This window comes from Linepithema humile, chromosome 5, assembly GCF_040581485.1.
Source record: "Linepithema humile isolate Giens D197 chromosome 5, Lhum_UNIL_v1.0, whole genome shotgun sequence".
In the NCBI taxonomy this organism is placed as follows: domain Eukaryota; kingdom Metazoa; phylum Arthropoda; class Insecta; order Hymenoptera; family Formicidae; genus Linepithema; species Linepithema humile.
The window spans coordinates 12,868,313-12,888,419 of NC_090132.1; the positions used below are offsets into that span (position 1 = coordinate 12,868,313).

The following is a 20,107-nucleotide window of genomic DNA, read 5'->3' on the forward strand; positions in this document are numbered from 1 at the left end:
TTTTCTCGAATGTTTACAAGAAAATGTGCGACGTGCCATTGTAAACGTTCTGTAGCTGTTTCTAATGTTGGTTCTTGACTTTCATCTAAGTGACAAAAATTAAAAACATATAGAATGATACTAAAATATTTAAATCTCTAATAATTCTCAAAGCTAAAGATATAATAATAGTAATCACAATAACAATCATTGAAATAAGAGTAAGCATTTTCAATATCTTGTATATAATTTATTAATTTAATGTGAAGAAGCTATTCTTGATATTATGTTAATATAAAAACAATGATAAATAATAATTAATCAAATTATGGAGATTTCAAAGTTACATTTCTTACCTTCAAATGATTCATCATGTATTATACTGGCATGACTTCCCGTACGAAAAAAAACTACAGGAAACTATTTAAAAAAACTATTAAAAAACTATTGAGAAAACTATTAAAAAGTATTGAAAAACCATAGGAACACTATTGAAAAACTATAGGATCACTATTAAAAATCTATTGGAAAACTATATGAAAACTGCAGTTTTCAACTCAGCAGTATTTTCGTCTCTAATAGTGCTGAATATTATTAGCAAAACTATTAAGGATAATATTGAATAAACTTTTAGAAAATTCTAGTTTTAATACAAACAAAATGATATTGAGAATAACTGAAAAATAAATTATTGAATTATCAGTAGTTTTGCAGAAGATTCAATAGTTTTTTTACTTCTTTTAATTAACTATGAGTTTATAATAGATATTTAATAATAGGTAACTATATAAGTAAATTTTATAATAAATAATTATTTTTTGTAAGAAGTTTATTTACTAAAAGAACAGATGCAATCACTCATAATTAATATAGATACAACTACATTATTATTTGTGTCAAATGTGTATGTAATACACACATAATATGATTTATAAATATTTGTTAGTTAATAAATATTATTATAAGACAGGTGTATTAATGAAATATTATTTATTCTCTATAACTTTATATAATTTACATTTATATATAAAATTTGTATAATATAAAATATTATAAACTTTTATTTTTTAATAATATTTTATAATAATATTTGGCAAAACTTATATAAAATAATTTATCCGCAGAAATTAAATTGGCACATAGTTAAAAGTTAAAATATTATATATTTTATTATAAAAAAAATGTCAAGGTGACACATCCGGAACTGATATACTTCCAGCTTTTATACTGGCAATTCCAAAAAACTAAAATAAAAATGTAGTTCAACGTTACATTAATGATTTTGATGAGTTTTTGATGCCCGAGGTACAGCATTATTGCACTTTTGCCGTATTGCAAGTTTGAACAGCTTTGTACTATCCTTCGTACACTCAAATTTTGAAAATACATGTGCTTTAACAAAATCAAGGCATGTTAGAAGCATGTCAAATCTTATTTTGATAATAATAAATAGTGAAGACTGGTTTTTACAAGAAATTTTTTTATTGAATTTTATGTCAAATTGCATTTATAAAAATCTTTCTGCTGAGAAAAAGTATGCAGTATTCGAAATAAAACACAAATTAACCAGACAGCAGTAAACTTTTAAAGTAAAAGATTATATAAGATGAAATTCAGACAGTACGAAAATGTTCCAGTCTTTATATTATTTAATAAACTGTTATATTTGTATCTTTACCTTCAATTGCTTCGATGCGATTTGGATCGAGACGCGGCTTAGCTTTAGTAGCTGTACCTTTCATAGTATTTGGGATTTTTCCCGTTAAGCTACAAGATGCTAATTCTTCTTTAGTAAACATAACTGATAGCAAATCGCACGTATATTGTGATACGCTACTTTTGTTGCAATTTCTTATTAAAGAGGCATTGAGAAAATATTTGCCTTTTCCGCCGAGATCAATCTGTTTTTCGTGCAAATAAATAATACAAATTAAATAATACAAATAGTTTTTATAAACATACTTTTAATTAAAATAAATAATCATTAGATAACTCACATCATTAGATGACTTTTTACTGGGCATATTGAATCTTCTGTCGCTGCATTCATCTATAGTATTCTACAAATATATTAGAAGAAAACATTAGATTATACCAATTAGTAGCGTAAAGAAACATTAAAAATTATAGCTTGAAATATATATTATGATGTTTGGAACAAAATTTGATATTAAGAACGAACCTCATTAGTAAATAGGGAATAGGCTCTTCATCAACTCGCGATTCAGAACTTCGTTTATCTGTAAACTATAATAATTTCATAATTAGCTTTCAAATGTATTTCATTTTCCTAAACTAAAGTTTCGTTTAAATATATTTAAGGTATTTATTAAATGTGACAATTTCAATTAATAGAGAAGCATATATTATTATTATACTTTGCATTCAGAATAACATTAAATTAAAGCGATACAGATAAATATTAAAAGTACTATTTATACATAATTATTATTTCAATATTTTTACTATTCTGTAATATTACTAAAATCATGTCATATATTCTTGAAACATTTATGAAAAATATGTTACTTTGTGAGAAGGGAAACTAACCTTATAATTAGTAGTAGGATTGAGTTTTGAAGTTGAAGGTGCAGTCTCCAGAAGATTTTTACCCAAAAACTATAATTAAATAAACGTTATTATTAACGTATATATTTAACGTATATATTTAAGTATTAACGTATATTATTAATTGATTAAACAGAAAGTTATTAAAAATTTTAATATACAATTTTATAAGTGTTACCAAATGAACATTTTCATTAATCTTCTCCAAATTGCTCAGAACAGTTTCCGTCATGTCTTTCATCTTTGGCAGATCTAAAAATCTAATATAAAAAAGTTATAAATAAAGAAAAAATGGTACAAATTTACGATATTTAAATACTTAATGACATAGGAAAGTACTCTCTTAATGTACAAATGACAAAATACAAAATGTACTAAAATTTCTAAAATTAAAAAATTCAGTTTCTGATGGATTAATATAACAGTGTACGAGTTATAATATATATAACGAATAACAAACTTTCTAAGGAATGTAGAGTAACCCGTAGTGCAGCGTTTTCTTTTTTTAACGATTCATTTTCGAACTTCAATAAGTCATTCTTCACACTCAAATCATTTTTTGACATTTTGGAATAATTTTCTTCATCTGAAGATGTTCCATAGTCAATCTATTTACAAAAAAGGAAGAAATCGTATCATTACTTTTGAAAACTTTAGATTATTGTTTTTCCTATTTCAAAACATAAAAATAAATATTTACTTTAATTGGAGCTCTTTTAAATGTTTTTAATTCTTTAAGTAATTGTAATGATTTTGATTCATTAATTTCATTTTTTGTTACACCAACTTTGTTCTATATTCAAAAAAAGTTCAAAATTATTATACAATATAAACGTATTTATATTAGTATTTAAAGTTATATGTTATTTATAAAATTAACCATTTTTTTCTTTGAACGTATTTCACTATTTTCATCATCATCACTCCATTCTTTTCTTCGTATTATTTTTCGATCTTCTTTGGTTGGTTGTAATACGCCATATTCTGTTAAATTATCTCTATACTTGCACATTTTTACCCATTCTTAAAAATTAGAATCAGAAAAATTTTAATACAATTATTCAACAAATATTATCTTAAAGATACACATACAATAAGGGCTTAATTTTGACCGGAATGGCGTTTCAATTTTTTTTTAATCTGAAATTTAATATTTATTTAATAAATATCAGAAGAAGAAATATCTTTTTCATGCGTTCAGGTTCTTATTTTTTTAGAAATTAAGCCCTGCGTAGAATTCAATTAAAATTATGGTTATAACTTTAACCAAAGTTAATTAAAAAAAAATGGTGATCATATATAATAAAATACAACTATCTATCGAAACTCTCTTTATATATCTATATGTACATATGCCAGTCTATTAATCAAAAGTATAGATATCTACAATAAATAATATTAAATTATTATACTTATTACTTACCTCCAAAAGCAAGTAACTTAACCACAACCACCTGCCATTGACACGTTTTCAATCGTTTTTTCATATTTGATGTCGGTGTAATGTCGCAATTAGGCCATTTTATTTCAACTTCAATATAGTTTTCGATTAATCTGGCAAATTCTTCTTTTTCTGTGACTTTTTGCAGAAGCCAATCTTGATAACCAATTGCTATCTTTTTATTCTCGTTAACAAATTCAAGCAGAATACAGTCGTTATCATTCATTTTTACTATTGTTTTGCAAGCAGTTGCTATTATAATATTATAATAACTACTATAATCTGCTAAGATCTGTTGACAATTATACACATTTACCGCAATATTATAAATCTGACTTAGAGAATAAGAACACAACACACGAGTGACCAGAAACAATTGCAAGGTATAATCTTACTCAGTAGCGCTCGCGATTCTTGCCGCTGCGCTGATTGGTTGCTAGCGCTCTTTGATGACATAGCGTCCGCGTATTGGCTGTGCATGGTCACATGTCCTAAATAGAATTATAATTTTCAATGAGGACACTTATTCTCATTGGCCGCTCATAACCTGCTGACAACACCGCACATTGCTATCTGTTCTTTTGTCCATGTTGTTTACCGGCAATGGCGACAAATGTTGTAATTGTGAAATCTCGTGTCCACGTGCAGTGAATAAATAATAATATTGTTTGATATATTTTTTCAATTTATTATGTATATTAGTTAAGTTTTGAGATATAAAATAACATAAAAAATGACTAATACATCAAGAGGACCATATAAAAAGTATTTGGTCGACATTGTAGAAGAAATACCTGTGACAACCATTCGTTCTCGTCGAGCTCGCTTTTCAGCAGGAAGAGAAAAACAAAGAATAGTAGAAGTTGAGGTTAGATTATATATTTATATTATCTATTTAAATAAAAAAACATTGTATTGAAAATTTATTTGTATAAACTTGTATTCTTATGTTTTTGACATAAACTTAGTGACAACTTTCATTGAATGCAGTATACATTCAATGACTATTTATATGAATAATCTCTATTTAATTATTTAATTATTTTATAATAAAATAAAGCTTTATTGTTATTTTTTTCAATTATTTATTACAGGTTCCAATTTCCGATAAACTTTCTAACAATGAAAATACGAGGAATCATGATATCCAAGACAATGATAATTCTACTATTGATATTGAAGAATATAGTAATCAATTCCAAGATAATGCAATTAGAATTGACAGTGACAATGAGACAATTGTAAGCAGAAGAAGCTTAGGAGAATCAAACAGCAGTCAAGCTGATTCTGACTTCTCCAGTGAAAATAAAAATAATTTAGAAGAAAATTATCTTAATTATTCTGAAGATGAAAACAGTGATAATTATAATAATGATAATGTAGATATTCACAAAAATAAAAGCGATAGTGAAAGTAATGAAGACAACGAAGAATATGAGAATCAAATACAGGTAATTTCAAGAAATTCACTATTTAGAACTATTATTTTATTGAAATAAATGTTATATTGGCATTGAGAATATAACATTAAAGAAATAGAGAATTATAAAACTAAATAGTAATAAAAAAAATTTATCACAATTAATAAATTCAAGGCAACATACAATGTAAGAAGTATATATATATATATATATATAATTCCTATTTCAGAAAATAAATAACTTACAATTATTTAAAATAATATAAATGCTTTGCTTTTACAAACTATTTTTTTGTTTTTCCAGAATATGCATTCAGTAAGAATAACGTTCATCATAACATGGATGTATATTTAATGTATATGTATAAAATTTTTTTTGCAGGATATAATACGGGTTCCCATATATAAAGGATGTAATTTGACCAAAGAAGAAAGCCAATTATTAATTATGGCAACAGCTATTCGAAACAAAATGACGGACGTAGGACTGGAAACTTTACTTAAAATTGTAGATTGCCATTTGCCACATACGCAATACAATTCGAAGTATCATTTTCTTAAAACGTTTCCAAAGGTACAAGCTAATATATATTACTTTTGTCCAAAATGTTTAATAATATTGAAGTTTGAAAACTGCAACAGAATGGAATGCAAAAATTGCGAAAAAATTTACAATCGTCGTCGATTGCAAAGACAATTTAATTATTTTTATCATCTTCCATTGAAGGAACAATTAATAGAACTAGTAAACACAAAGTTATTTACATATTTTAGAAAAATGTCATATGAAAGCGATGTTATAAATGGAAACATATATTATCAGTTGAGAGAAAAAAATATTATTTCTGATCAAGACATTAGTATTCAATGGAATACAGATGGCGTAGAAATATTTAATTCGTCAAAATATTCTATATGGCCTATCCAAGTATCTATTAACGAATTACCTTATAGAATTAGACGTGATAATATTTTACTTTGTGGATTATGGTTCAATTCTGAGAAACCACCTATGGAACTTTTTCTTAGACCATTTATAGACGAACTTCTTGAGTTACATATTAATGGAATTGAATGTAATACATTCAACCATCAAGAACCTATATTGATTAAAGTTCATACGCTTTTCTCACCAGTTGATTCAGTTGCTCGACCTTTGATTCAAAATATTAAACAATTTAATGGAAAATATGGATGCTCTTATTGTCTTAATAAAAGAGAACACATTGCTATTGGAAGGGGGTACACACGAGTATATCCAGGTGGTAAGGGAGTAATGCGTACGATAACAAAACATAACATATATGTTGAAAGGGCAGTTGAAAAACGGAAAGCAGTAAAAGGTGTTAAGGGGCCTTCTATTACAATGCTTCTGCCTACTTTTGATGTGATTCATTCATTTCCACCAGAATACATGCATTCGTGTTTATTGGGTGTCACAAAATTGTTCAGTACGTCTTAGTTTGATTCCAAAAATAACAATAAAGATTGGTATTTAGGTTCTAAAATCACTGAATTCAACGAAAAATTACTTGCTATTCAACCTCCTTGTGAAATTACGAGAACTCCACAATCAATGAAAGATAGTAAATTTAAAGCAAATGATTGGAAATATTTTTTATTGTATTATTCGCTGATTTGTCTAAAAGATTTAATGCCACAGAAATATATTAAACATTGGTTGTTGTTTGTATATAGTTTAAATATTTTTTCAAAAACAAAAATTGAAGAAGACGAGTTATTTAAAGCAAAAACGGCACTTCGCGAATTCGTTTTAAATGTGGAGTCGTTGTACGGAAAGGAGTATATGAAATACAATGTACACCTATTGCTTCACATACCAGAGTATGTAAGAAATTACGGTGCTATTTGGGCTTGGTCAGCGTTTCCTTTTGAACATTTTAATGGCATTATAGCAAGTTTATTTTATGGAACTCAATGTATACCTTTGCAAATCTGTAAATTATATTCCAGATTAAGATATATTAAACAACAATGTGAAATTTTCAGTAGACCAAACTGTAGTGTTCAGGGAAAAGTTATATTCCGATATATAACGAAGAAAACTAAAATTATGAAATGTATTGAATTTGGAGATGAATTAAGAATATTTGGAAAATCGACAGAAATGCAGCTATCCTTAAGACAAAAATTATTGATTGAACAGTTTTTAAAAGAAACAATTGAAAACAATGTTCAGTCATTTCAAAGGTTTACATATAATAATACTTTATATCACAGTTTTAAATATTCTTGCCTCATCAAAAGAAATAACAGTACAGTATTATTAGAAAATCGGTCATTGATGATTATTTCAGATTTAATTTTACTTAAGACGTCAGACTTGCAAACTAAGAAGTATATAGTTCTTGGTAAAGAGTTACAAATCATTGATGAAGAAGTTTGTAAATATAAAACTATATCTTCGAAAATGTTTTCATTTATTGCCCGACACACAAATAATGATGTTTGTAATTTTCTTTCTGCTATACGTAAAAAATGCGTTTATATTCCTTACAAAGATGATAAATTATGCATTATTCCTCTGGTCAATACTTTGGAAACGGATTAAGAATAAAATACTTGTAATAATATATATGGATAGGTATACATATATGTATACACACACATTTGACATAAATAATAATGTAGTTGTATCTATATTAATTACGATTGCATCTGTTTTTTTAATTAATAAATTATCACAAAGAAATAATTATTTATTATGAAATTCACTTATATCCGTAAATCTAAAAATATCTATAATAAACTCATTGTTAATTAAATAAAAGAAGTATGTACAAAAATTATTGGATCTTCTGCAAAACTACTGATAATTCAATAATTTATTTTTCAGTTATTCTCAATATCAATTTGTTTGTATTAAAACTAGAATTTTCTAAAAGTTTATTCAATATTATCCTTAATAGTTTTGCTAATAATATTCAGCACTATTAGAGACGAAAATACTGCTGAGTTGAAAACTGTAGTTTTCATATAGTTTTCCAACAGATTTTTAATAGTGATCCTATAGTTTTTTAATAGTGTTCCTATGGTTTTTCAATACTTTTTAATAGTTTTCTCAATAGTTTTTTAATAGTTTTTTTAAATAGTTTTCTGTAGTTTTTTTTCGTACGGGTTAACTGATTTTCATCTTCAATTTGCTGGGTTACCTCATTTAAAGTGGGAGATGCAGTAGGATGTTTTCTAAATAAATGCTGGCGAAAAGATTTCCATTTCTTAAATGTAGCACCGCAACCAGGTTGAACACATGTAATCCTGAAGTATGGGTCTTGTTTATGATTGCGAATGTAATGTTGCATTAATCGATAATACGAAATACATTTGAACAAACACATGTCACACTGAAATGTATTTCCATTCTCATAATTTTCCATCTTTATATAGAATTGGTATTGTATACGAAAATTTTCGCTAAATTTTAATAATTATGTACAATTTCCAAGCGCGTGCGCGAAAAAACCATTCCGTTTAGCAACAGTTGATTGCGGCATCGGACTTCGATTGTTTCATCAATTGTTTCGACTGGGCGTAAATCGTGTGTGGATCGTACGTTGTACAAAATATCACAGATTTCAATATCACAGAAATATCACAGAGGAAATTCATTATTCGCAAATTTTAAGAAAAAATCGATTAGATTGACAATGGAAAAAAAGTATATTGTTTAATTGAAGGCCGTTGCAAATGCATTAAATTTATGCCTGAAGAAAACACATCAGAAATTGAGATTATCCGACGCAAACTGAAGGAAGCCAGTAAAACTGACAATGTCCTTAATATGATGCTGCAACAAAAAATGATAATTTTACAAAAACCTGATCCAGATCGAGATAACAAGTTGTGTGATTTGGAAGACAACGACGAAGTTGCTGACAAAAGTGAGATTACAGTGTTACTGATACCAGTGCGTGCAAACACTACAACAGAATTAATAGACTCTTTTTCTTCCGTTCATAAAGATAATGAGTCTATCGTAAAAATATTATATACAGAGCCTATTGATGATGGTAATAGTTCGTCTAATCTAGTAGATATTCAACAATCAGCCTGCTACTCGGTAAGTTGTAATAAAATCTTATCATAAAAATCAGATTATATATATTTACTTTTTGCTTATAAATTCAAATTTGGTATAAAATTTAATTAGGATATAAAAGAAGAAAATGAAAAGAAAAAAGTAGATAAGCTTCTAATCGATTGTCCAAGCAGTTCAAAACGATCTAAAACTGAAGACAACATGATACATTCAGTAAAGCCACAAGTGACAGGACCTGGTTCCATTCGTCATCCAATAATTTTACCATCTATTACATCAGATTTGCAAAAAAAATTGAACGATATTGGATTATTAAAGGCTCAGAAGAACTTTATAGCATTCTGGGCTGCACATTTGTCTTATGTGACAAATCAGTGGCCGACAAAGTCGGATTATCAAAATTTTGCTCAAAGTATTGTTGCAGCTTATCCTGCACTTGCAGATATCGGTGGTGGCTGTGTAATATATATACTTATTTTTTCCATCATGACTTTTGCAATCTTCTTTTTGTTATATTTTTAAAATATTTTGTTTCTGTATTTTAAATATATCCATCTTTTCTTTTATATAGACCCTAGTCAAAAGTCAATTAAGTGTTTGGATTAGGAATCATTGGGCGCTAGAAAAACGACAATCTCAAAAGAGAAAGAAAGATGAGGAGGGAGAAATTCCATTTGTAATTGTTCAAGCTAGTATTGCTAAAAATGTTGATCGGTTAGAAAATAATTACATCTTTTACATTAATAAATTTGAGACAAAAAATAATACATAATATAATTAAAAAAATTTTTTTTATAGAGCGACCGATTATGTTACCAACACAGATATACAAAATGCTTTAAAAGAACTAGAGAAAAAATGTGTTGGAAACAAAAACATTTCTCACATGAAGCATCTCCTCAAGATAACAATATCTCATCGAAGGCCATGGATTGATGAAGCGAAACGAATAGTTGACATTGTGCATAAGTATCCTCAATTAAACAATTATGAGCTGGTATGTTTTGTATAACATATATTTATTTATCAAATTCTTAATTGAATATTATTTATTTATATACTTTTTTCTATTATTGTGTACAGATACTTTCGGAATTTTTAGAGTTAAAAAATATTACAGAAAAAGCGCTGTTTGACGAAATTGAAAAAATGATTGAGAAATTGACGAAATATTACTTAATAAAAAAACCAAACCAAACTAATAATAATAAAGTCTTTATCATGCAAAATTTATGTGCTGATCTCACAAAGAGAAACAAAAACTTTCCTGCTTTATTTACTGTAAAAGACGTTAGTATTGATTATATATAGTATTGATTACTGTTATGCTTTTTTTTATGAAAAATAATTATTTAATAAAATATTTAACTTTAAACAAATTTGTTCTCAGGTATTGGGAGATATAAATAATTTAACTACAAATGAAGGCGATGCACCTCGTGTAGTTATGTACACAGATGGTCAAGATATTATAATTGCCTACTTGATAGCAGATGCTGAAATAAAAACACAAATTCCTCAACCTACAATAGAAAAAATCATCGCTGGATTGTTTGCTTCTTACTATGTGTGGAACAGGAAATTTCCGGCAGCTTATGTAAATGTTTTAAATTTTATAAGTTATGAGCTTTTGAAGTCTCCGCTGCCAACTACTACTACTACTATTCAAAAGTTTATTCGTTCTCGCGATAATATTTTAAAAGATTTAGGCATTATAGATAACTCACAGAATACCTCTTAACTTATGAGTTACCATATTATATATATTATTACTTATTCTTCATTTACCATTAATTTTTTTACCAAAGACTACAATAAAAAATCTAAGTCATTCTTGTGTGTACGATAAGATCATAACAAACAGTATTGTTTTTTTTTGTTTTCTTTTTTTCTATATTATGTGAAAGAATTTGTTTTCAGATGTTCTTTATATATTGTAATTTCACATACATATAACATATAAAGGACATTATATATATATATAATCCAAAGATATTAAATAAATAATTTATAAAAATTAATAACTGTTATTAAAAAATTTACAAAATTAATAATAAATAATTAATCAATTAACACATTAAGTTATATATTTAAAATGTGTAATTTTTTGATATTAGGAATACACTTATTGTCGTTATAATTTATAAAAAATTATTATGTTTTTATAAATTATAACGACAATAAGTGACCTATTTCTAATATCAAAAAATTACACATTTTAAATATATAATTTAATGTGTAAGCGTGTGAAAAATACGCATTTAACTGTGTAAACATACACAGATAAAACGTGTAAAAAAATAACACGCGTACAAATGCGTAATAAGTGACTACATGATTTTACACACTTTAAGTGTGTATTTTTTACACACTTGGATTTGCAGTGATGGTCCGCATGTAGTCGTAACATTACGAAAAATCTGTGGAAAGAAAAACCGTGTCTTTTTGATCACACGAGACGAGAAGAGACCGATGATCCATATGTACTGGGCCATTCACGTTATCACGATTTACCTGGAAGGGAATGGACTGCCAAAGCACAATGTGAATTATTTTTACGCGACAAAGATGCAAACGTAGTCACGTTGCATGATGTATGTCAAGTCTTACAATGCGAAACGCCTGACAGAAATAGGAATTTCTTCGCGGGACCTGCGTTGGATGGTATGTCTTTTTTGTAATTAGAAACTTTAATTAAAATTTTGAACTAAATTTTTTTCAGGAACTAATTGTGCACTCGGAAAGGAATGTCGCGGCGGAGAATGCATGGCCGTTATCACACCACCATACATTTTTTCGTATTGTGAAGACGATAATTGGAGTGAATGGAAAGAAGACTCTTGTAAAAGCAATTGCTTGACGAAATCCAAAGGCGTGGTAATCAAACGACGTTTTTGCAAACATGGTATTTACAAAACGGCTAGTTGTGATGGGCCATATTACGACGTGGTTCTGTGTAATGACTCCAGCCTTTGCACTGAAGAACGCTTTACGATTGCCGAATATACTGCTCTAAAATGTACTGAACTTAGCCTAAAAATAAAAAGACAGGGCAAAGAATATTTCAAGTACGAACCGTTAAATGAGCCAGGAAAGCAGGCCTCCCATGTCGTCGAGGAACCGTGGAGCAGTGCTCCCAGACTTGCCCGGATGGGCGCGCATGCGCGGCCTAACGAGCGTAAAAACAGTGACGTACGATGGATGCGCACTGGTGTACTTTTGGCGGGATCCACACAGGTAGAACCAGAGCTGTCAGATTGAAGATCCGGACAACGAGCTACTACACAGGACAGGACGAGACGGATATGAGTAAGTAAAAATTATATAACACCAAAATAGTAGTGCAATAGTAGTGCAATATTAGTATAGATAATAAAATGGATAGTAGTAGTAATGGATAGTAGTATGCATGATATCAATAATAAAAAAAAAGGAGCTGTTAAAAAACGAACAATTAGAAATTTTAATTTATCGTGGTTAGATGAAGATTGTTTTAAAGGATGGTTGGCTCCTCATCCCGAGAAAAATAAAGCTCTTTGTGTCGTGTGTAACAAGACTATCAGATGTTGTAAAACGAATTTAACGCAACATTCACAAACGGAAACACATTTAACTAACATAAAGCCTCAAAATCAAAGCCTCAATCATAATTATAACGAGCGTGTATTACACAAAAATAAAGTAAAACGCGCGGAAATAAAGTTAGCTGCTTTTTTTGCTGAGCATAATATTGCTTTTTGCACCGCGGATCATTTAATTCCATTGTTAAAAGATATTTGTATAGAGCCTGAAGTTACACAAAATCTTTCACTGAAATATACTAAATGTACTAAAATTGTAGAAAATGTTATTGCAAAACGCGAAGTAGAAAAGTTAGTAGAAATTTTGCAAATACGGAAATTTTCGATTTTAATAGATGAAAGCACAGATATAACTGATACAAAGTTTATGTGCTTACTTGTTAAATTTATTTCACCAACAGATAAAAAAATTAAAACACAATTATTAGAATTATTAGCATTAGATGCTACAAATTGTACCGCTAGTAACATTTTTAAAACTTTTAAAATATTTTTAAATAAAAAAAATATTCCTATTAAAAATATTGTTGGGATGGCAAGCGATAATGCATCGGTAATGACGGGATGTAATAATTCTTTTTTTTCTCATTTAAAAACTGAAGTACCCGGTGTAGTGCTATTAAATTGTATTTGCCATTCATCCGCTATTGTAGCAAGTAAAGCGTGTGAAAAATTGCCTAAAAGATGTGAAAATTTAATTAGAAATGTTAGTACTTATATTTCAGGCAGTGCAAAAAGATGTGCAATTTTAGGCGAATTTCAGAAATTTTTTAATGTTGAGAAAAAGAAACTTCTTAAATTATCAAATACAAGATGGCTTGTATTACATAATTGCGTAATTAGACTCCTTGAGAACTGGGAAGTTTTGAAAAATTATTTTCTTGTTGCTGTTGTAGAAGATAAATCCCAGTCTGCAGAAGCCATCTTAGCTCAATTAAATGATGAATCTATAAAAGCTTATTTACTATTTTTAAAATATTCGTTACATTTTTTTAATAATTTTAATATTCTTTTCCAATCCCGTAAAATTTTAATTCATAAATTATATAACAGTAGTCAACAAATTATTCATCAAATAGCTCAAAATTTTATGGTTCCGGAGGCTTTGAAAGATATTGTTACTTTAAATGTAGACGATGAGAGGAATATTAAACATCTGTTAGATATATATGTGGGACCAGATTGTGAAAGTTTTTTGGTAAATCAACCATTAGTATTCGTGCAAGATATTAAATTAACATGTTTAAATTTTTATATAACAGCACTTAAAGAAATGTTAAAACGTTTGCCTTATAAAAATTCATTTTTTAAACAATTAACTTTTTTAGATGCCAAAATTGCACTTTATGATGAAGGCAGAAATGAAATTAAAGACTTGTCAATTATTGCTTCACATTTTGAAAATATTGACATAACAAAATTAGGATTTGAATGGAGAATTTTGCCAACAGTTATTAATGATACAGAGAAAATAGAATTAGCTTTATTAGAAGTAGACGAAATGTGGCAAAAAATATTTCATTATAAAGATTTTAATGAGGAAAAAATGTTTCCAAATTTAGAATTATTAGTTGAGTCAGTGCTTACTTTTCCTCATTCAAATGCGGAAGCAGAAAGAATATTTTCCATTGTTACAGATGTCAAAAATAAAAAAAGAAATTCTTTATCCGATAGCATAACTTCCGCAATTTGTACAATTCGTTCGAGTTTTCAGGCCGATAATATTAATTGTATTAGTTTTAAAGTTGATGATAGACATTTAGAGTTGCATAATGCACAAAATTTATATTCAAAACACAAATCTGATAGTGCTTGATATTTTTTTAAATTTTATTTTTATTTTTTATTTTTTTACACACGCACATTTAATAATTACTTTTCTTTTTTTATTAATTAGGATAAAGACCTATTAATTTGGGAATATTAATGTTTTATTTATTTTCAGAGTTTATATTAGTTATTTTTTTTTTTAATTTGTAATATTAATAAATAAATTTTTTATTTGTGATATTAATTCAATAAGATTTTATTTGTGATATTTATTAAACAATAATATAGTAATATATATATTCAATATAATTATAATATATATGTTATTTTATGTGTTCATTAGTATTATAATTAAACAGATTTTATTTAATTAAATGTTTATTTTTAATGTTTATTTTTATGATAAAATGTAAGTTTTGTTTTATGAATACTGGTGAGGTTTTTGGTAGTTTTCCTTACCCTTGCAACAAATGTTGGTATTTTTTACAAATTCTGCCAAATAAACTTTTATTTTAAATGATTTAAAAATGTGTTTTTTAACTATTATTTTATAACCTTTAATCACCTTCTCTCCTTAATTTATTATATGTATAAATATATATACATATATATATATATAAAGAAGTACTATATAATTGTCTGTAAAAGCATATTTACGACTTATATAAAAATTTTTGAAAAATTAATAAATACTTTTATTTACATAATATATATTTACGCTAATTATTTATGCTAAAAGTAATTTCACATTTTATATAATTATTTTTAGCATGTAGATGTTTGTTATGTAAATAGAAAACACCTATTCATTCTTTAAAACTTTTACATTTATTTTTGCAAGCAGCTTTTGAAGGGAGTCATATAGCACCTTCTTTTACTCGATACAATACTTCAGTGAGAGAGCATTAGGCCGCGCATGCACGCCGATCCGGGCAAGTCTGGGAGCACTGCCGTGGAGAGCCTGTATCATACACTGCCTACGTGAAGAAGAAATATCTGCTAATTACAGTCTGTTTTTTTCCTATGCACCACGCCAGGAAATGCTCGACTTAAAAATCGAACCATACTTTCCAGATGGAACGTGGTGTCACGAGAAAGATGGGCAAAATTATTATTGCCGCCAGCATTATTGTCTGCCGGAAAACAATTCAATCGAAGAATAATTACCGAAAGCTTCTCGACATGTGTGGGCAAGGATCTAAGAAAAAATAAAATTGCAAAACAAAAGTAATTCAATTTAGAAATGTTTAGTATTTGTTCAGTATAAAATCTAGGATCCATTAAATTATCGTCGTTACTTTCTATTTTAAGCAATAAATCCATTTTTTGTTAGCATATAGTAAATTTATACGAGAAGAAATACGTCGAATTATCGACATGAAAAATTCCATCCAAAATCCAAATAACTTAATAGTTAGTAATTGCATAAAGAAAAAAATAAATATTTGTTAGTTGACAGGGATTTGAAAAAAATATAATGATAAATCAATGCTCAGAATTAATTAAGCATCTGAATCGATTTTCGTCATTGGTACCTGCTTTCCTTCTTCGTCGGACGCGCCGTTACAGCTACAGCCAATGCATTACATGTTGCTATCGAATTAATTAGTAGATTCTTCTTCCATAAGAAGATCGACTACGTAAACTTTAAATCTCGTGAAATTTAGAATATACTACTTAAATATATATGTATATTACTTAAACAAAGTGTTGCTTTCTCTATAGTTATACTTGTATATATATTTATAATTGTATTGTACAACGTATCACATGATTGGATATTTCTCAAATTATTCATTGCCAATAAAGAATCCCTTATTGCACTTATGAGCGTGTCACATTGTTAAATTTACATTACGTTAGAATGATGTTACAAATAATTGATTTCGATATATTTATTAACTGAATATTACTACTCAATATATATTTTTAACTTTTAATATTTTTTACCAACAAATTTTATTCGACAGAATAATTGTATAAAAATATTAATTCTTAACAATGTCTGTTGCAATATGTATATATTTATTTAATTGTTTCTTTTCTTTGATTTCTATTGATCCTGAATTTTAACGTAACTTACAAGATATTACGAATACGCATAAACGACAATTTTATATACCAACAATAATTATCAACATTTTGAAATCAAATTATTAAAAATTAAACTTTTACGTTTCCGATCAATGTTACATATTATACATATTAGTGATAAATTACATTTTATAAACCTACATTTTATACCGTCATCGTAAATACTACATTTAAACGTTTGGATTTAAAAACATAAATATTTATACATATACATGTAGCAAAGAGAGAATATACAATAGGTGTCACACTACACGAAAGATATTCCTCATACGCCAGTTCGGGTTTCATTCGTGATCATATCAGGTATAACGAACGCGACAGTGCTAGTGCGAGTATATAAATTATTTGATTAATAGTTTAATAGTTTGAAATTGAACGAGAACTTAAGAAAATAAAATGTTTTTTTTATTGAAATATATGATAATAATTTTACTAAATGAAACGTACGCGCAAATTACGCATGATATTGAAACAATATTACTGCCGGCATCGAATCCGACAGGCGCAATAAAGGTACGTGCGTTTTACAGTATAATTCTATTTGTTGCTCGTTATTCGAGAATTATCAAATTTCTTTTTTAATTGTCATTCAAATTACAGATACCAATAACACTGAAAGTTTTCGGACGATTGATTCAACTGAATCTGCGTAGAAGTGATCGAATTGTATCGCCTGCGTTCAAAGAATGGAAATATAATGCGAAAGGCGTGACAGAGAAATTGTTTAAATTAAACGTATCAAGTCATTGCTTTTATTATCATAAAGATCATATCAGCTCTGCGGTTATTAACTTTTGTCATGAACATGGATTGGTCAGTAATATCACATGAAAAACAAACAGTTTTTAAATTTTTATGTGATTACTTGTGACCTTTATTATTTTTCGTTTTATATACAATGACACATAAAGAATAAATATATCTTTTTAAAAGCAGGAAGGATTTGTTTTTGTGGAGAACAACACGTTAGAGATACAGCCTTTGCGGAACGATTTCATGCCTATGTGTTTAATCTACGATTTTAGAGGACAATCTAATCTTTCACTTGGCAAACCTTATGTTATTAAAAAATCAATGGAATATTTTGCTGATTCAAGTCTTTACCACTGGGACATGTTTAAACTAAAGCGACGTCACGTGCGCAATGCGCAACAAAATTTAACTGTGGAACTTGCCGTTTTCTATGACGAAGCAGCATATAATACGTCCATGTCAATTTTGAACAATAATAAGGATAAGTTACACAATATGATATTAGACTATGTAAATCGTATCCAAAATGCTTTCAGTCGTCCGAGTTTGGATGCCTTTTTCAATATAACGTTAATAAGTTTAAAATATCTCAAAGAACAGCAGTTAAATTTGCCAATTTCTGATGGCGACGCTAAAGAATTGCTCAATTCTTTTTGCACATACGTGAATTTTCTTAATCCTTCGGACGATAATGATCCGCGTCACTGGGACATTGGCCTTTACTTAACCGGAATAAATCTTTAGGAATATATTCACGTATTGCAACCGTATTACAGAACCGAAAAGAATTATGATATTAAGGGAAGAACCTACCAAGATGGCACATGCAATCCGCTTTTATCTTGCGCAATAGTAGAATTCCGTGATTCATCTGAAATCACATCATCTCTTGAAGCTATTTATAAGATCGGAAATCTGTAAGTTTTTGTATATTAGTTTTACGTATAGAGAATAAATTACATTTTATAATAAAATTTATTTAATTGTACAATTGCACAATAAAATCAACAAGTAAACAGTCATTATTAAAAAAATTTATTCTTTAATTGTTTACCATGTTAACTATTACTAAATCATAAGATAAATACGAATATTTCAATCAAATAATGCAAAGTGAAACATATATTTAAAATTAATAATTTATCTGATCAACAGTTTAGGATTAACACAAGAGCAAAGTTCTAGCGATTCGCAAAAGTACGTAACATGGTCTAAGAATAGTAACAAAATTGAAAAACTCTGGGAAACAAAAACGTGTCTTAGAGATCAAGCAAAAACAATGATTTCCAAACCGGAAAACATCAATAATGACAATGCGGGACAGAACTTAACCATAGAAATAAATTATTAACAACAAGCTACAGAGTCCAAGCTGGATTTTCGTGCTTAATTTATTGATATATTAATATATAATTATATAATATATAATTAATATATAAATTAATATATAACAAATGTTTAGGTCAATCTAGACGTTTCGACCATCTGGTTGTGGTCATCTTCAGTAGTTAGTTATTATAAAATTCGGAACATATTAATAAACAATCGTTACTTATAAAACTAATTCGGATATTACAATCTTCTTATATTCGTTACATTTAAAAATTGTTTAGAAGGACAACACATCTTGAAAGTCATGCCTCTTCTAATAACACCAATCTTAAGATCATCAGGAAGGAAATTATGTTTTACATTAAACATACACGATGTCCTTTTTAAGACTTGAATTGTGGTTGATTGCAATTATTCTAAAACCAGCATGAACCAATGTCTACTTTTATCTTTATATTACTTGTTATTTATTAAAATTACTAAAAATATTCTTACCTCAATGCATAGCAGTACCGTCATGTTGTGTTTTCGTGTAAACTTTCTTATTTTAAAAAAACTAAGAACCAAAACTAAATTCGGTGTAACGAGTCAGTTTGCTAAAAATGATATTGGAGGTCCGTGTCGTTTGAGTGGACATGGCAAACTAGTTGAATATAATAGAGGATATATTAGAGAACTCGTATGTGAAGGAGATTCGTGGTGGGAGAGTGAGTGATCTTTAAGCAGTAAACAAATTGAGAACTGGCAGATACAAGTTTGGCAGTAACTCAGTATCGTTCTGCTTATTGAGACTCGTTTTTTGCCGTTTTACACTGTTAAATTTGTTGTGTTAAATTTCACCATATTTGAGTCATTTTTAACCACCCCTATAGGTCGCCACTGCTCCTACTTAATATGTTGTTAATTTGACTAAAACAATAAAGTTAAATAATTTAATTCAAAAAATGTATTAAATTTGACTCAAGTTTAATTTATTATTTACTACGTGCATGTGTTAATTTCAACCTTTGACTTAATAAAAAATGACTTTTTATTGTTTTAATTTATTAATATCGCTAACCTATAACATGTGTTAAAAGGTACTCAAATATGGATTAAATGTAATTATT

General features: G+C 27.8%; 5 protein-coding genes and 2 long non-coding RNA genes across 7 annotated transcripts; 5 read left to right on the plus strand and 2 right to left on the minus strand.

Annotated features, from left to right (window-relative positions):
- Nucleotides 1-480: 480 nt before the first annotated feature.
- On the minus strand, nt 481-3,182 carry LOC137000233 (uncharacterized). Its single transcript, XM_067356278.1, has 7 exons — nt 3,008-3,182; nt 2,726-2,799; nt 2,530-2,598; nt 2,162-2,226; nt 1,977-2,039; nt 1,658-1,880; nt 481-1,371 (listed from the first exon to the last, which is right to left on the minus strand). The coding sequence occupies exons 1-5, from the start codon at nt 3,111-3,113 to the stop codon at nt 2,030-2,032; spliced, it is 324 nt and encodes a 107-aa protein (XP_067212379.1). The 5' UTR covers nt 3,114-3,182; the 3' UTR covers nt 481-1,371; nt 1,658-1,880; nt 1,977-2,029.
- A 20-nt stretch (nt 3,183-3,202) lies between these two features.
- LOC137000232 (uncharacterized) lies at nt 3,203-4,380 on the minus strand. Its single transcript, XM_067356277.1, has 3 exons — nt 3,971-4,380; nt 3,428-3,570; nt 3,203-3,340 (listed from the first exon to the last, which is right to left on the minus strand). The coding sequence occupies exons 1-3, from the start codon at nt 4,212-4,214 to the stop codon at nt 3,218-3,220; spliced, it is 510 nt and encodes a 169-aa protein (XP_067212378.1). The 5' UTR covers nt 4,215-4,380; the 3' UTR covers nt 3,203-3,217.
- Nucleotides 4,381-4,519: 139 nt separating this feature from the next.
- On the plus strand, nt 4,520-6,870 carry LOC137000230 (uncharacterized). Its single transcript, XM_067356275.1, has 3 exons — nt 4,520-4,856; nt 5,083-5,439; nt 5,791-6,870. The coding sequence occupies exons 1-3, from the start codon at nt 4,722-4,724 to the stop codon at nt 6,868-6,870; spliced, it is 1,572 nt and encodes a 523-aa protein (XP_067212376.1). The 5' UTR covers nt 4,520-4,721.
- Nucleotides 6,871-6,984: 114 nt separating this feature from the next.
- LOC137000231 (uncharacterized) lies at nt 6,985-8,183 on the plus strand. Its single transcript, XM_067356276.1, has one exon. It carries the CDS (start codon nt 6,985-6,987, stop codon nt 7,978-7,980), a length of 996 nt encoding a protein of 331 aa, XP_067212377.1. The 3' UTR covers nt 7,981-8,183.
- A 186-nt stretch (nt 8,184-8,369) lies between these two features.
- Nucleotides 8,370-10,702, plus strand: LOC137000237 (uncharacterized). Its single transcript, XR_010890510.1, has 2 exons — nt 8,370-10,182; nt 10,267-10,702. It is a non-coding gene; the product is annotated as an uncharacterized lncRNA (long non-coding RNA).
- Nucleotides 10,703-12,782: 2,080 nt separating this feature from the next.
- LOC137000229 (SCAN domain-containing protein 3-like) lies at nt 12,783-15,311 on the plus strand. The gene has a single exon (XM_067356274.1). It carries the CDS (start codon nt 12,862-12,864, stop codon nt 14,863-14,865), a length of 2,004 nt encoding a protein of 667 aa, XP_067212375.1. The 5' UTR covers nt 12,783-12,861; the 3' UTR covers nt 14,866-15,311.
- A 326-nt stretch (nt 15,312-15,637) lies between these two features.
- On the plus strand, nt 15,638-19,004 carry LOC137000234 (uncharacterized). The gene is made up of 4 exons (XR_010890507.1): nt 15,638-17,426; nt 17,514-17,726; nt 17,850-18,583; nt 18,822-19,004. It is a non-coding gene; the product is annotated as an uncharacterized lncRNA (long non-coding RNA).
- The last annotated feature ends 1,103 nt before the right edge of the window (nt 19,005-20,107 follow it).

Excerpts from the sequence above, each read along its gene's own strand:
- LOC137000233 (XM_067356278.1), bottom strand. The coding sequence starts at position 3,113 with ATGTCAAAAAATGATTTGAGTGTGAAGAATGACTTATTGAAGTTCGAA. Across the intron at positions 2,800-3,007 it reads TACTCTACATTCCTTAGAAA|ATCTGCCAAAGATGAAAGAC; the intron begins GTTTGTTATTCG and ends TTAGATTTTTAG. Across the intron at positions 2,227-2,529 it reads ATCCTACTACTAATTATAAG|TTTACAGATAAACGAAGTTC; the intron begins GTTAGTTTCCCT and ends AAATTATTATAG.
- LOC137000232 (XM_067356277.1), bottom strand. The coding sequence starts at position 4,214 with ATGAATGATAACGACTGTATTCTGCTTGAATTTGTTAACGAGAATAAA. Across the intron at positions 3,571-3,970 it reads TAAGTTACTTGCTTTTGGAG|AATGGGTAAAAATGTGCAAG; the intron begins GTAAGTAATAAG and ends CTAATTTTTAAG. Across the intron at positions 3,341-3,427 it reads TACGTTCAAAGAAAAAAATG|AACAAAGTTGGTGTAACAAA; the intron begins GTTAATTTTATA and ends TTTTGAATATAG.
- LOC137000230 (XM_067356275.1), top strand. The coding sequence starts at position 4,722 with ATGACTAATACATCAAGAGGACCATATAAAAAGTATTTGGTCGACATT. Across the intron at positions 4,857-5,082 it reads AAAGAATAGTAGAAGTTGAG|GTTCCAATTTCCGATAAACT; the intron begins GTTAGATTATAT and ends TATTTATTACAG. Across the intron at positions 5,440-5,790 it reads AATATGAGAATCAAATACAG|GATATAATACGGGTTCCCAT; the intron begins GTAATTTCAAGA and ends TTTTTTTTGCAG.
- LOC137000231 (XM_067356276.1), top strand. The coding sequence starts at position 6,985 with ATGAAAGATAGTAAATTTAAAGCAAATGATTGGAAATATTTTTTATTG.
- LOC137000229 (XM_067356274.1), top strand. The coding sequence starts at position 12,862 with ATGGATAGTAGTATGCATGATATCAATAATAAAAAAAAAGGAGCTGTT.